We start from the raw sequence: 15,665 nt of genomic DNA on the forward strand, positions 1-15,665 counted from the left end.
CCTTCAACCCTTTCCTTGACACCCCACCCCCTCTGCCTTTTGCACCAATGAGCCCCAAGCCTTAAAAGAGCTGAACCATACCCCCTTTCCTAAATAAATATCCCCAGTTCCCAAATGAAAAAATAAATATTATGAACACCCACCTACCCCCCAGCCCATCAATGGGAAACTCTTGGATCTGGGGCCCCAGCATTCACCCACAAAGTCCCTTTCTACCCTCTCTGTAGGCCCCTTCCACCCTTCCTCATGCTCAGCTGAGGAAGGTGGAGAGGAAAGGGCCATTAACCCTCCTGACGCTAGGGCGCCCCTCCCTGGTTATCGAAGTCCGAGCAGGGTCAGGGCTGAGGGGAAGAGAATGACGATGAGTGGGGTATGGAGCCCAACAGATGATCCCAGATTCCTGCTTCTGCCCTGGTTATATCTGGCACTGCCGCTTCCTCCTTTGACCCCAAGGCCATCCCTTCGAGGAGGGCGAGGTGGCCTTGGAGGTCTGGCTGGGGGTACCACAGGTGCTGCCCCAGCTTTCCAGTCATCAGCATACTGTTGTCCTCCTCCGGAGCCACTGGCATCTTCATCTGTGGAGATGGGAGGGACAGAGGTAGGGTGGAAAGAAGAGAATGAGAGGTGGGGACGGTGCAAACAGAAGAGAAACTGAGGTGAAACACAAGCACATGTTTTTATATATAGGCACGCACGAAAATGTCCAACCCAACCCATTGTTACTTAATATACGAAAAAAGAGAGATAAAGAGAGGCAAGAGAAGGAAATGTACGTAAGAGTGATGGGCAGGAGTGCCAGGGGAGGGAACGTACCATCAGAAACCGACACCAGACGTGGAGATGGGAGAAGGTAATGAGAGATGGAAAATCCAGAGACAGAATAAAGCCAGAAATGGGTAGACAGGGCGAGAACACAGACAGGAAGCCACAAAAAACAAAAGCAGAGAAATGGGATGGGGAAGAGTAGGGAGAGCTACCAAGACAAAGAATAAAACGTGAATGTGTTCGTTTCTCTTTTTGGCTAATTTGGGGGTGGGGGTAGTCCAGTGGTAGGTACGACAGCTAGCTTCCCTGTCCCCAGGACTGCTCTTTACAGTAAGTCCCCTCAGAGATCTCTGTAGGGATGTTTGTGTCTTTCACTGCAATCAAGGATGGCGACCTTTGAGGCAGGCACTTAGGAAAGGCTTAAACGAATAGGAAAGAATGAAGCAAGTTAATGGGGGGCCAGCAGGGCAGCGAGTGGGACTCAAAAGGAGATGGGCGGGACTGGAGGCTCAGCGTGGGGTGGTGTCAGGGGCAACCGGAAGTTCCAAGAGCAGGTGCTTGAGGGGGCAGAGAGCGGGCAGCGAGGCAGTGGGCTGCGCTCCAGAGCAGCGAGCTGTGAGGGAAGCTGAGGGCCGCCGGCGGGCGGGCCAAGAGAAGCAATGGGCGGACCCCTAGGGGAGACTCGCTGGAGACTGACTGCCAGTGGACGGGGACAAGGGGCGCGTTTCTGGGCCTCACCCGCATCGTGCATGTCAAGGTCCTGACCCAGCGCCGCCGCCTTCATCCGAGCCGTAGCCGCTCGGAGATGCAGCCTCCGCCGCCGCGTAGGGACATCGGGACCCGAGGTATCCAACTCCGGGTTGCGGAGCTGCTCGTTCAAAGAGCCCACGACCACAGGCGACAGATACCTGAGGACACAGCACCCCGAGGGGTCCCGCTGCTGCCTTCCCTCCCGCTGCTGCCCGACTCCCGCGGCCGCCACGCCAGAGCCTCACTCACCGGCCTCTCCCAACTCCAGTCCAGCAGGGTGCCGCCTCCTGGGACAGGTCGGCCGCCATGCGGGGGTCCCCACACACCGTCACGGGCAGTCCAGCCCAGAAGCCCCGCACTCGGCCCAGTCTCTCGCGGAGCTCCCCTACCTGTGCGATAGAAAACAAAGCTGCAGTGTCTGTCGTGCCACACCCACCCGCCCGCCCGCCGTCCGCAGCTCCTCCACGCACCAGGCGGTGCAGATTAGTGCCCGCCGCCGTCGTGGGACGCTCTTCCTCGGCCGCCACCCTCCAGGGCCGGCTGGCCTCTTCTCGGGGAGCTGGTGCTCGACGGTTACGGGATTGCACCGGATGCGGGGTCCCGCATTCCTGAAACACCTGTGCATAGGAAGAGACCTCAGCACAGCCACTCTGAAGCAAACCACACTGGGCCCCACCTCTGCATCTGCCGTCTCCCGTATGCTCTATTGTTTCTGACACTCACTTATGTGGGCCACAGCTCACCTTCACCCTTCCCTCTCTATACCTTGGCTGACACCTTTACACTGTTCTCCTGCAGGTGCATCAGCCCTTCTGAGATCTTCACCCCGATGGACTCGGCAGCCAGCTCAAAGGAAAAGGGTCCCTGGACTTTCTCAGCCAACAGCAGAAGACCATCTGGAGGGAAGGGGGGTGGGGCGGGCAGAGAAAGTAGAGGGTATGTACTGAACTAGGACAGTCCCACAAATCTCACTAGGGCCTTAAAAATAAAGAGCAATTTGCTTGCTTGGAGGTAGTGTGTGTCATCACTTGAGAAAAACCCCCTCCCTCTTATTCTTCCTCCCAGTTTGGTTTTAGGCCGCCCTCTTCTTACACAAATGGCCCCCAACCTACTCAGGGCCCTCCTCCACTAGGGCTTTCATGAGCTCCCTCACCCAGATATCCGCCCCATTCAGGCTCCAGTCCCCTGCTGCTGAGGCAGCCATGGGCCACATTGAGACAGAAGCCCCGGCAGGGCATAAGCGAGGGGACTCCCCGACAAAGTGGGCAGCCGATCAGACGCATCAGGGCCTGCCTGCAGCCTTCCAACACGGGCACCTGGGGGGGGGTAGAGAATGGGTCTGGGCATCCATGAACACCTAGGCTGCTCTTAGCAAGCGTGGTGCTGGGCATAGAGAGGTGAGAGAGAGATATCCTGACCCACCTCCCCAGGCTATCAGTAGGAAGCTGGATGTGACCAACTGTGGCTGCTGACCCCTGGGCTACAAGGGGAGTACCCAGAGGCAACCCTGCTGAATCCACCTCATGAGAGGTGCTACTAGGGAGAGGCTCAGGGCCAAGAGTGAGCCCAAGAGGGCTGAGGAGAGAGAAAGGAGGCAGGAGGTGAGGTTGGGGGCAGGACTGGTGATGCAGAAAGGCCTTCAGCAGCAAGGAGGAGGGAGCGGCCACTGAGGCGTTCGCTGCAATCTTGAACTGCCACGGAAATGAGGGCTTCCTCCAAGCCCTCACAGAAGGCATGTGAGTCACCAGAGGGGAGAACCAGAAGTCACAGGAGATCCCTTTAGACACCCGTGGAGGCCTGACTCTGTACCCTGGAACACCAGAGCACAGGAGCAGACAAGGGACAGCTCGAGGCTCCTCCCACCAGTTGGTGCCTGTCCTCCTCACTCCCTAGGCTCTGTACATACTCTGGTCCCCTCTAACCTTAAGTGCTTCACTGACAACGTTTCTTCCAGTCTCCAGACCCTGGACCAAAGCCCGAGCTGCCACCAGTGCCCGGGTTATCTGGAAGGCGAGGTGGGGGGAAAAAAGACAAAAATGATTATGAGTTTGTGAAGACAAGCTGAGACATCAGGAGGCTGGGTTTCTAGGTTAACTTGGGGTGGGTACACCGTTGAGTGATATAAGGGGGAGGTTCGATACCCCAAAGGAATTGTAGTCTAGAAAGCCTGGGTGTTTGGAGAGAGCTGGCAGGGTTGTGCTGAACAAGGTTTGATAGACTGTGTGTCAGAACCCTGACCTTAAAAGTTACAAGACTAAGGTGTGAGGTTGAGCGTTACCACTTCTTGGTTATAAGACTTGCTTGGGAGCCCCATTTTTCTCCTTTGTAAAATCAGGGTGCTCTTATTTACCTCAAACAATTATGGTGACAATTCAATGTGATATACTGTAAGTGAAAATGATTCCCAACTATGGACTGTCCAGCTCAGGTTTAGTAGAACCATAGGAAGTGACTGTGTGGGGATTACAGAGGTAGTGGCAGAAAAGTAACTGGGGGTGGAGGGCCAAGTGTGTATACAAAAGTGGGGCAAAGATGAGGATGGGCATGTAGTTAAAGAAGATCAAGGGGCACTGGTCAGGCATAGGTGGCCAAGGCTTGAGATGGGGACCACCAAGTCAGAGAAGGGCTGAGATGTAGGGCATGAGGTCAGAGATGACAAGGGCACAAAGGGGGAGATTGTCTTGGAGATGATGGTTCATAAATTAGAGCACACTAGGTCAGAGATTGCTGAAGCTCAGGTCGTGGGATCCCCTCACCTGTAGGCGGAGGCGGCGGGGTGAGTCCCCGAAGGGCTGCAGAGAGCCATCGGCAGTAGAGGTGAGCCGAGTAAGGCAGAGCAGGAAGTCAGGAGGGAAGCTGTATTGTGGGTGCAGCAAAGGGAAGGCTCTCTCCAGGAGCTGTGCCCAGAAATCCGCCAAGGTGTCATCTAACCCCTCGCCAGACTTCTCATAGTAGTCCCGCAGGCCCGAGAACAGACTATTGAAGATGATGGCGTGTTGGGAATACAGGCGACCATAGGAATGCGAGAAGAGCTGGGCCAAAGAATGCTGGGATATGGACAGCATCTCCCGAAAAAACTCTACCAGAGGTGGAGTGAGAGGAGGGAAAAGGGAAAGGTAGAGCAGAGACAGGAGGGCAGAGAACGAGGAAAAGAAGAGGCAAAGAATTAGAAGACTGGGCAAGTCAGAGATCTGGCAGACTAGGATTGAGGAAGGGCAGGGCCCTGGAGAGAAGGTGGAGTGGGAATTGGAGATAAGCAGGACCGGGCAGTTATGGGGAGTTCTGGGGTGGGCGGTGGGCTGTGTCAAGACTGCAGGAGGTGGGGGCAGGAAGCTGAGGGGGAATCACCAACATAAAGAGCTGTGAAGTACACCTGGAGACCCCCAAGGGTCCTCACCATTAAACTTTCTATGCCGGGCAGCCAGGGTGTGGATCAGGAAGGAGCCACTGTCCTCCACCAGGCCACGGAAGGTGACCTCAGCATCCCTGATCAACTTCTGCTCTGTCTCACTGGAACAGCAGGTGTACTCCTGAGGACAGATCTGAAGGTGCTCACCTGGGCAGAGGAAACAGGGAGGGACCGTGGATGGCAAGAAGGGTATTATGAACTTCCTTCCATCTCCCATCTATCTTTGGGGGCTGACTGGTCTCTTCTGCCTGCCCGGTCCAGTTGCTTGTTCCTTTGTCTGCCCCTTCAGCCCTACCTGAACCCTCCTGTATTGTCCTCACCCATCCCGAGTTCACCCCTATTTGTCATAGCATCATCTATATGACAGCTGCCTTGAGGGCCAAATTAGTGACCAGGGTGTCTTCAGGTGACCCTCCCCAAAACAGCACACGCCACGCCTCCAAGGATTTATGGGACGTCTGTGGCACAGGTGAAGAATGGGGTTTGTAGAGATGGGGCTACTTGGTGAGCAAGAAAGTATAATCATAAAAGAAGCTCATAGAAAATGCAAGGGGATTCCTGTCTGCTAAGAAAGACACTAACGGTGTGCTAATTGCAGAGAGGGGATTCCTTGGGTGGGGATTGAGTGACGGCTATTATGTGAGCAGCAGGGTTATTGTGATCCTGGAAAGGAAGTTACAGGCGGAGGAAGAGAAGAAGAAGAGAGATGCCTAAGAGATGAAACCATTATCACAATGGTCACTGAAAGGAAAGCGTCGTCGTGAGATGGGGGGCCCCGTCCCCGCCCCCTCCCACCTCTGCCTCTTCAGTCTTCCTCTTTCTTCTCACCTGAGATGAGGGAGGGAGGGATTAGGTTTAAGCTATATCCCCGTGCTCCCAGCACCTGCCGAGTCTCTGCACAGCTCCGGACGACCTTTGCCTCGCTCCGAGGTCCCGGACCAGGACCGGGACACAGAGGGAGCAGCAAAAGCAGGAGCGGACGCAGCGCGGACATAGCTGCTCTCCTCCCCGGGACGGGGCAGAGTGGGTCCTAGGAGGAAAGGGAGTCCTCAGAACTCTACAGTTCCTTCCTCGGCCGCGGAACGTCTCCAAGAGAAGAGAAAGAGCGCACCCCCCGAAACCGAACCACCCCAGCACGGGAGCCGGACCAGGCGGCATCTGCCGAGACAATGGGAGCCCGGGAGCGGGACAGGGGGCGGGGCCCGAAGCGGAGCCCCGCCAATGATAAGAAGGAGCCGGCCTCGGGGGCGGGGTCAGGGTAGAAAAGAAGCCAATGTGGAAGGGGAACCCGGCAGGGGGCGGAACGCGGCTACACCGCGAAGGGCCGGGAGGCAGAGGAAATGTGGCCTGGAGGAGAGGCGTGGCTTTCCTGCTCGAAAGGCGGGGCTTGCGTGAAACTCAGCCTATTGCAATTGGGAAGCCGCACGGAAGGCGGTAGCAGAACGCTCAACCAATGGAGGGGGACATAGGAGCAAAAGGGGCGTGGCCAGGGCGGAGCGCCCCACACGCGCTCCAGCGCACGTGACAGGAGCGCACGCCTCATGCCTGGTGGCGGCTCGAAGCCGAGCGTGCTGTGGCCAGAACGTGCTTAGCACGAGCTCGCTCTCTCCCCCAAGTCTCGCGACACTTCTCAGCTGCACGAAGCACGGTTAATCTCGCGCCTGCGCGGCGAGTCCCCTGCCTTCCCGCGTTTTTCTAGACTTACCCGCCCGACACCTGAGGAAGAAGAGTCGCCGCGGCGGGCGTCTCAGTCAGAGGTGGGATGACCAGTGGGACGTGAAAGGACCCCGGAGGTGGTGGCCTTGCTTCACCTGTGTTCATCTAGAGGTCACTCTTGCAAGCTCCTACAGTGAGGTTGCCCCTTGGAGCCCTTGAGTAGGCCGCGCCCTGACCGCCACCCCCCCCCCCCCGCCTCCCGGCCCTGCCCCGACCCCCCCTCGGCCCCGGCCCACCCTGCCCCGGGCCCCCCCCCCCCGGCCCCCCGAATCCCTGGCCCCAACCCACTCCCCCCCCCCCCGCCCCAACCCCGACTGGGGGGGGGGTTCGTGCCTGGAGCTGCTCTGCTGAGTAAACCCTCTAGCCCGCTTTATTTATTTATATTTATTTATTTACCTAAAGAGTGGACCCGGAGTCTTTGAGCATGTTAGACAAGCCTTCTACCGCTCAACTATAATCCCCAGACCTCTCTTTTTCTTTTCTTTTTCTCTGTTTATTTTGAGATAAAGTCTGGCTAGATTTAGATTGCCCAGGCAGGTCTGGAATTGATCCCATAACCCAGGCTGTCTTTGAATTTGGTGACCTTCCTGCCTCAGCCTCCCAGGTAGCTGGGATTACAGGACTGCACTATCAACCCTCTTATCACACAAGCTTTTTGTTTGCCAGCCCTTGATGCAGCTGTGGCCTTAATACCACAGTGTGGTTAGGTTGACTCTGTGTTGTTTTTGGTGCTCCACCCCCCAGTGCCAGGACCATGCCCTCGGGGAGAAAGGTGGTCATGACAGGGATGGAGTAGCAGTGGTAGAAACACTCTTTCTTTTTTCCTACAGCTGAAGTGTCATGCCTACTCTGTGGCCACCTTCCTCTCAGCTCCATGGCTCTGCCTCAGACAGTGTGTCCTCCCCACGGCAAAAGTCTGTGGGAAGTACACAGATGGCCTCTTCTCCTTGCTCCTCCAGCAGCCTACCCTGTGAGGACAGGAACTCACAGGATCCTGTAGAGTGGTGAGCACAGTTGGTGACAGAGAGGTTGTTGCGTTTCGGGGCCCTTTCAGTATCTTCAACAACTATCCTCTCTGTTGTTTTCCTATCTTGGTTATAGTATGTGTGGGGCTGTATGAAAATATCAGAAATGCTGTACTGAAAGCTGGATGTGGTGGAACACACCTGTAATCCCACAACTTGGCCTATGGAGGCAGGAGGATCAAGAGGTTAATGACAGCTGCATAGTGAGTTCAAGCTAGCCAGGAATGCATGAGACTCTGCTTTACAACAATAAATAAAAATAAACTAAACAATCAAAAAATGGAAGGCAGGGAAGGGAGAAGTCAGGAGGGGAAATGCTGTACAAGTTCAGTTTGGAGACTCCTCTCAGCTCTGCTGTTTCTTGGCTGTCTTACATCTTATAAACATCAAGAATGCTAAGTTCAGAGGGCCATCCTGGGCTACATAGCAAGACCCTGAAAAAAAAACGAATAGAGTGCACGTCTAGTTTTGAATTCATCTTGCTACCTAAGCCTATCTTGAACATGTAACAGTGCTTAGCACATAACAGTTGCTAGTGACATCAGGGACAGAGAGTGTATAAATAAAGAGCGCTTTATTTGTTGCTTGAAAATTTGTAGATGTATTTTAGTTGGTATCTTGTGGTTCTGTTTGAGATTTTAAAAACAGATCCATGATCCTTATAGCTTTATGAGTTTATTCTGTGAAGATTATAACAGCATATCATGTTTTTGTAATTTTTCTAGGAGAAAATAATCTCACATACCATTATCTTTATCCCATTTGTTTTAATTGGCTGTCTCTGAATCATTTCTGTTTCTGCCAGTGCTATTATTGAGGACTAGATTATATTAACGCTATGAACTTGAGTCACTAAGGTTATATTTCAAGGGTGAACTATAACCCCAGGTACACACCCGTCTACTTATGTATGAGTGATAAGTCACTCCTCAGCCATGTTGGTTTTTCTGCACACAGAGTAGTAGTCTGAACATGCCTGTGAATACCTGTTGTCTAGTTCACCCATTTCAGTTCCTCATTCTTAAAAAAGTGTAAGTACATTTATTTAGGTGTATATGGCATATGTGTATGCTACAGACATATACATGGAGGTCAGAGGATAACTTTCAGGAGTCATGTTCTCTCTGTCCACCACGGGGTCCCGGTAGTGGGCCTCTGGCTTTGGTGCTCTTACTTGCTGAGCTGTCTCACCAGCTTTCAGTTCCTCATTTTTCATCTCTACTGCTTTGAAGTGATTTTTCTTGCCCCTTATCTTTTAAAATTTGAATGTTTTTCTTATGTAGATGTGGCACAATTAGAGATAAATAGAAAAGAGTTATAGTTAACTCTTTATGTGGAAGGAATGGAGTGGTACAAGGGAAATCATCCTCTCTCAATAGGGATAGTCCCTCTGTGTCAACTAATGAAGACAGTGACTTTGAAGACAACTCAAGGCGCAATGCGAAGAAGAGGGCAGCCAAACGACCACCCAGAGCTGCCCCAGTGAGTCCATTTTATTTAATTTAGAAACTGGTTGGGGAATCAGCAAAGAAAAGTCTGAAAGGGACTTAGGTGATGGGATGGAATAAAAGATAACATTAGGATGGAGAAGTGCCAGAATTCTTTAAAAAGAAAAAAGGTTAGTAATAACAAATTTCACAAGAATAAAAAAATCAGTTAAAATCTGAAACAATAATGGAAGCATAGCTGTGGAATTGGCAGCTTAAGGCTGCTTAAGATGACAATGATGAAATCAAATGTTAGTGTCATTCTGACAGCTTTTGTACCTCTAATATTTCTTTCTACACGTAATAGGTGGCAAAACGTCGGAAGAAGCGGTCCCGAATAGTACCTAGTGGGCATAGCAAGAATGAATCAGTGCTGCTCACCAGTGACCTCTTTGATGCTGTAAAAGCTGCCAAAAGTGACATGCAGGTAAAGAAGTGGCTCGCCTCTGCTCCTATTCCTCTGACATCAATAAAGAATTTAATTATATTTTTTTAAATTGCATTGTCTAGAAAATTTTTGCAAGTTTATATTTATAAAAGTTGAACTGTTGAAACTTATTTGCTGAAATTTTTGACTTGTGTTAATGCTTTACAGTTTCCATTTATATTAAAAATTTACACACAAGTGAAAATGGAAATCAACTACCAATACCTGATTTCTATCTCCCATTTTTTTACTTGCAATCATATACTTTTTGACAACATGGGGAAAAATATGTAGCATAGAACTATTGATAAGAGGAAGAAGACTGGAAAATTCCTTTTTGGGAATGAAATGTTTCCCCTCAAAGTGGATTTGTCAGTGTGTTTTCCATGTATAAGTCATACTACTGGATGTTTTTAGGTATAATTGTTACACATTTGGCATAGATAGCACACAGGTTGGTATCTTCAAAAATGCCAACCAGATAGGTCTCTGTTGCCTCCTTCAAAGCACCGATATACTCTGACCAGACACTTGAAAGGGAGTTTTTGTGAATCAGAAATTCAGTGGACTTGTGATACTTTTACAGAGAGCCACAGCATCAGGCCTGTAGTGATGAGCTAGATTTTTTAACCCCACCAGTAGAGGGCAGTTTCTGGCTAACAGTTAGAGCTGGTTGCTTTACCGTCTGTGGAATTTCAGATGGTCTGTTTTATACAGGCCGTGCTATTGAGACCTTGCTGACCCTCCTTCAGCTTTAGCTCAGTGAGAAAGAGGCTGCGCTGGCTTGAGAGAGTGGCAACTGCATACTTCATCTCTGTGTTGTTTGAGACAGGGTTTCTTAATGTATCCCGAGCTGGCCTGGAACTCAGTATACAGGTCGGGCTTGTCTCAATTCACAGAGATCTGCCTGTCTTTGCCTCACACTGCTGGGATTAAAGGCGTGAGCCAAAATATCAGACTCACTGATTCTTTGTAGGGTAAGAAGACAATAAGGATCAGAATCTCCCAATTTAATTTGTGGTTGACATTTTATTTGGCATACCTAGACCAATAAAGATAAGACAGAGGAGTATGAATCACTACAGTGATAGTAAGAGAGCCCTCAGAGGAGAGTATTCCTTTTCTAAGTGTCACAGAACAGGAGCAATTCTGCCTTTCTAGAAGACACAGGAAAGTCACTGGTTGATGCAGAAAGAAGCCTAGATATGTTGCTTCTTAAGCAGTTATATTAAATATTTCTCTGTCCCCACATTTTTTTGTTTATTTTTTTAAGATTCTGCCACTGATATGCAAATTTTATTAAAACAAATTTTACCTATAAATATGAGATAATTTGTAATCCAATCGTGATTTGCTTGAATAACAGTTGAATTTTTACATTAAAAAACTGCACAACTTCAACTAAGGGACAAATAAAACATTCAGACTTGAGTTTACATGTTAAAAATTCTACCAACATTAACAGGGAAACAATGACATCACATTAATTTACATTGGAACCATGGTCCAAAATACATTTTACACTTCTAATCTTGCTGCTGCCCAGCAGGAACTTCTAGTGGGAGTTAGCATACAGTCTGTTCTTGATGAAGACAACACTGGACAGATGTTGCCTGATGTCTGGGTAATGCTGAATGTGACAAAACCAGCGAGACACATTAAGATATTTCTCCTTTTCTTGCACTGTCAGGTCAACTATAAAGCGATGGAGCCCGTAAAGTAGGATATCTGCCAAGGTGATGTTGCAAGTCTATCCTGCAAGGTAGACTTTATCTTCAAGATAGGAATTAAGATCCTTCAGCAGGGTGTGGGTGTCTTCTTTACTGGAGTGCCCATCCACTTGGATGATCCTGTACTCTAACCACTGCTGAACCATGGCCTTTTCTTCTGCAGTGCTCCCCAGCAAGTGCTCTTTACTGGCTTGTTTGACTAGATGGGTGGCAATGGTAGCCAATCCCGTTAGACTGGGACCATTGTTTATTTGTAGAACTGGAATCTGTCACTCGCCCTGAGCGCTGTATTTATTCCCTGGCCTCAGTCCCAGAGACTTCTCCAGCAACTTGAGCTCCGCGGCCTCCACCATCTTCTGGCCCAGCTCCTTCAGGGGGCAGAGCCTGCCTGTTTATGTTTTTATTACATGTATTTAAAAGTGAATGAAGCTTGGCAAGTCTGGTGGCACATCCCTCTAATCTCAGACATATTTCTGAGCTGCACAGTAAGTTCCAGAACAGTTAGGAATATATAGTGAGGGCCTGTCTTTAAAAAAAAAAAAAAAAGAATGTATAGGGGCTGGAGAGATAGCTCAGAGGTTAAGAGTACTGGCTGCTCTTCCAAGGGACCTGAGTTCAATTCCCAGCAACATGGAGTCTCACAGCCATCTATAATGAGATTTGGTGTCCTCATCTGACATGCAGGCAGAGCACAGTATACATAATACGTAATAATTTTTTAAGTGAATAAATCCTATATATAGATAAAACACTAGGCTGATCATACAGCTCAGATGTACAATATTTGTCTAGCATATATAAGGCACTCCAACATTCTGTCCCCAGTATTAGAAAGAAAAATTACCCAAATTGCTAGCCTTCAATTCAAGAAACAAGATAATAGTAGAGCTGAAGAGACATTTATGTATCTCTCCACCCTACTTAGTCCCTTAGTTCCCTTTATCAGTCAGAGAGATGCTAAACTGAATTTTGTTAGTTATTCACTTGTAGTTATAGTATTATCATTAATGTATTTCTTCATCAATTTAGGTGCATCATTCTTTGGTATTCTGTAATTTAACTTTTTGATAAACACTATGATCCATTCATATTGATACATAATGTAAATTTTATAATTTTCAGAGGGGTATTTCAAGTTTTTTGGTTGTATTTTTGTTGTTTGATCTCTCAGTTTATAGCAGTATATTCAAACAATGTGGTCTTTCAAACTTAAGCAGACTTAGCTTTCTAAGTATGTAGTAAGATTTTTTTTAAACTGCTGTTCAGGCAACCTGAAGAGAGTTCATATTTTCCAGTTGGTATGCTCTTGAATGAGACTGAGAGTGTTTAATATGATGATATTTTGAAGTTTCTGATGCTGTTATTTCTTATGCTTTGTTCTGTGTGATAATACAGGGAAAGGCTATTAAAAATCTATGCAGGTCTGGGCATGGTGGCACACACCTTTAATCCCAACACTCAGGAGGCAGAGGCAGGTGGATCTCTGAGTTAGATACCAACCTGGTCTATATAGTTAGTTCCAGGACAGCCTAGGCTACACAGAGAGACCCTGTCACCAAAAAAAAATCTATAAAGGTGACTTTTTCAGTTATTCCTATTATATTTATTTTTCTTTATATTTATTCCATTTATATTTATATCCATACTTTCTCAAAGTTTACAAAGTATAATATTGTATAGAGATTTAGAATTTAAAATTTTATCTACTTAATAAATAAAACATTTTTAAAATTTTGGCACTTCTAGAGTTGGTTTGTTTGATATTAATAGTTAACATTAATATTAGTAGTAGTTAACATTGATTTTGATTTTGGTTATTATTGACGTGCTGTCTTTTCCCCCCAAATTTCCAGTTTTACTGTGTATCTTTTCTTCTCACGTCTGAACTGTGTTCCTTATTTTGCCAATCTGCACTCCATAGAAGTTTAACTAATTTGCATTTATTATCATTACTGATATATTTGAATGTATCTCTACCATTTTGTGTGCCCCAGCTTTATATTGTCTTTTTCTTCCCTCAATGACTTCTAAAGGACCTTAGTGTATTTAAGGACAGCTATCTCCTCCAGTATACATGCTGTCCTACTGTTTCAATCTTTTCCCCTTCCTCAGCTAATCACATTTTATTTTAATATAGTGCTCATTTATGTTTTTCAAGTTTTTGTTCGTTATTCCTTCTTGAATCTCAAATATTCATTCCCTTTTATATCCAGATTACCCTTTAGGAAGTATTTTTATTAATAAAGCTTTTCATATTTTGTTGGTATAAAAATGTACTTGCTTATTAAAGATCTTTTACTAGATACCGAATCTTATAATTTTTTTTGAGACAGAGTCTCACTATGTAGCCCTAGCTAGACTGGAATTATGTATACTATGCTGGCTTGGAATTTGCAGACCTATACCTGCCTCTGCCTCACAGGTGCTGGGATTAAATGTGCTACTCCACCCCAGGGTCTCACTTTAGCCCAGGCTGGTCTCAGACACAGAGAAGTCCTCCTACCTCCTCCTCAGTGCTGAGGTTACAGGCATGAGACACTACCCTGCCTAGACTAGGTATAACATCCTGAAATAATATATTTCTTACTTAGCACATTAAAATATTATTCTCATTGCTTTCTGCCTTTCCTTGTTGCTACTGAAAATCAGCTATTATTAATTTAACACTAATCAATACAGTATTTAAGGGCTCAGTATTTAAGGGCTTTTGGAATGACTTAGTGGATGAAGCACTTGCCATTTAAGCCTGATAACTGAGTTCATGTAAATATGAAAGATGAGAACCAGCTCCTGAAAGCTGTCATCTGACCTTCACATTTGTGATGTGCTCACACCCATTCACACATCACATAAACACACAACGTTAAATAAACATTTAAAATACAGACTTTATAATGGTCCTACATATCAGTGTTTCTAGTACAGTATCCACTAGCCATATGTGATTATTGAGCTTTTTTCCCTTAGCTTATACAACTAAGGAATTTGATTTTTAAGTTTTATTTAATTCAGTAGCCCTTTGTGATTCAAGGGCAGTGTATTTTACATAGTTCTTATTTGTAAATTTTGTTTTATAAAATGTTAAGTGTATGCTCTTTGTAAATGACTTTTTTATTATTTTGAAGATTTTCTTGGTTTTGTGTTCTGATGTCTTATAGACTATTTCTTTTTCATTTGTTATACTAGAGATCCATTAGCTTCCTGTATCTTAGAAATGATGTTATTCAACAAGTATGGAAAATGCTTTTCAGATATTTCCCTTTCTTCTTCATTTTATTATATTCTAGAATTCATTTACATCTTAGAACTTTTCAGTCTCTTCTCTGATCCCTTTAATACTTTGACTTCCATCTGTCAGCCTCTCTGAGTTGCATTTTGGAATCAATTTCATTGATTCCATTCACCATCTGTTCTTCTCTGTAACCCATACAGAGAAGTTTGTGGTTTTGTTAGAGTAAAAAAAATTATGAGTACTTATGCACTGCGAGTGTGTATTGCCCTGAAAATCCAGAAGAAGGCATCAGATCATCTGGAACTGGTGGTTGTGAGCCACTGTGGTGCTGGGAACCAAACCCAGGCCTTCTGCAAGAGCAGCAAGGGCTCTTAACTGCCGAGCCATCTCTCCAGCCATATGCAGTAAACTTTTACATTTTATTTCTCACCTCTGCAGAGTTAACTCATTTTCAAATTTGACTGTATTTTTCTACTTTTATATGTATATTTCTTTAATCGTATGAAACAACCACTTTATAATCGGTGATACCTTCATTCTCATAAGTGAATACTTATACTCTGTTGTCTGCTTTATAATTATTTCTTTCCATGTCTTCCTTTCTTATATGTTTTACTAGGTTTTTACTATGGTCCACTCATTTTCTCCTAAGCTCTGCGTGTTGGAACACTGTATATTGGTCAGCATCAAAGGTGTGCTTTTAAGAGAGGAACCTGCATTTGTTTCTAACATGGGAACACTTCTGAATACTTTTGCGGTTGTTGTGTTGAGACAGAGTATCATGTAGCCCAGACTTGACTTCAAACTCATCATGAAGTTGGGGATGACTCCTGATCCTCCCCCTCCATCTCCCAGATACTGCAATTAGAGATGTTCACCACCATACCCAGCTGAGAATCACTTTTAATTAAGTTCTCTACCTGAGATTATTCTGGTCATATAGGTAGTAAGAATCTGGACTGTAAATCCAGTCCTAAGGGCTAAGTATGGTTATAATTTTTGGGAGAGATTCACTTTTTCTCTCCAGCTACACTATAGAGTACATTCTCTCACTATTCCCAGTGGCCCTGAAGATTCATTTCCCATTCTTTTTTTGAGAAGAATGCGGCTCTGTAGGACTCAGC

The 15,665-nt window shown here is 46.8% G+C and overlaps 2 protein-coding genes and 1 pseudogene across 2 annotated transcripts in view; 1 reads left to right on the forward strand and 2 right to left on the reverse strand.

The window, feature by feature from the left end:
• Window positions 1-315: 315 nt before the first annotated feature.
• Gpc2 (glypican 2) lies at window positions 316-5,918 on the reverse strand. The gene is made up of 10 exons (XM_027412324.2): window positions 5,753-5,918; window positions 4,913-5,071; window positions 4,272-4,594; window positions 3,438-3,518; window positions 2,669-2,831; window positions 2,281-2,411; window positions 1,986-2,132; window positions 1,765-1,904; window positions 1,504-1,673; window positions 316-575 (listed from the first exon to the last, which is right to left on the reverse strand). The coding sequence occupies exons 1-10, from the start codon at window positions 5,916-5,918 to the stop codon at window positions 316-318; spliced, it is 1,740 nt and encodes a 579-aa protein (XP_027268125.1).
• Window positions 5,919-7,480: 1,562 nt separating this feature from the next.
• Stag3 (stromal antigen 3) overlaps window positions 7,481-15,665 on the forward strand; it is a 36,213-nt gene continuing 28,028 nt past the window's right edge. Inside the window, exons 1-3 of the mRNA XM_027412325.2 lie at window positions 7,481-7,644; window positions 9,045-9,147; window positions 9,460-9,579. Of these exons, the coding sequence (XP_027268126.1) occupies window positions 7,481-7,644; window positions 9,045-9,147; window positions 9,460-9,579 (387 nt within the window). The remainder of the gene's footprint in view (window positions 7,645-9,044; window positions 9,148-9,459; window positions 9,580-15,665) is intronic.
• Window positions 11,040-11,662, reverse strand: LOC100751195 (annotated as a pseudogene).

This window comes from Cricetulus griseus, unplaced genomic scaffold (genome assembly GCF_003668045.3).
Source record: "Cricetulus griseus strain 17A/GY unplaced genomic scaffold, alternate assembly CriGri-PICRH-1.0 unplaced_scaffold_73, whole genome shotgun sequence".
NCBI lineage: Eukaryota > Metazoa > Chordata > Mammalia > Rodentia > Cricetidae > Cricetulus > Cricetulus griseus.

Coding starts and splice junctions, on each gene's coding strand:
- Gpc2 (XM_027412324.2), bottom strand. CDS start 5,918: ATGTCCGCGCTGCGTCCGCTCCTGCTTTTGCTGCTCCCTCTGTGTCCC. Junction 5,072..5,752: donor CCCTCCCTCCCTCATCTCAG/GTGAGAAGAAAG, acceptor TCCTCTGCCCAG/GTGAGCACCTTCAGATCTGT. Junction 4,595..4,912: donor CCGGCATAGAAAGTTTAATG/GTGAGGACCCTT, acceptor CACCTCTGGTAG/AGTTTTTTCGGGAGATGCTG.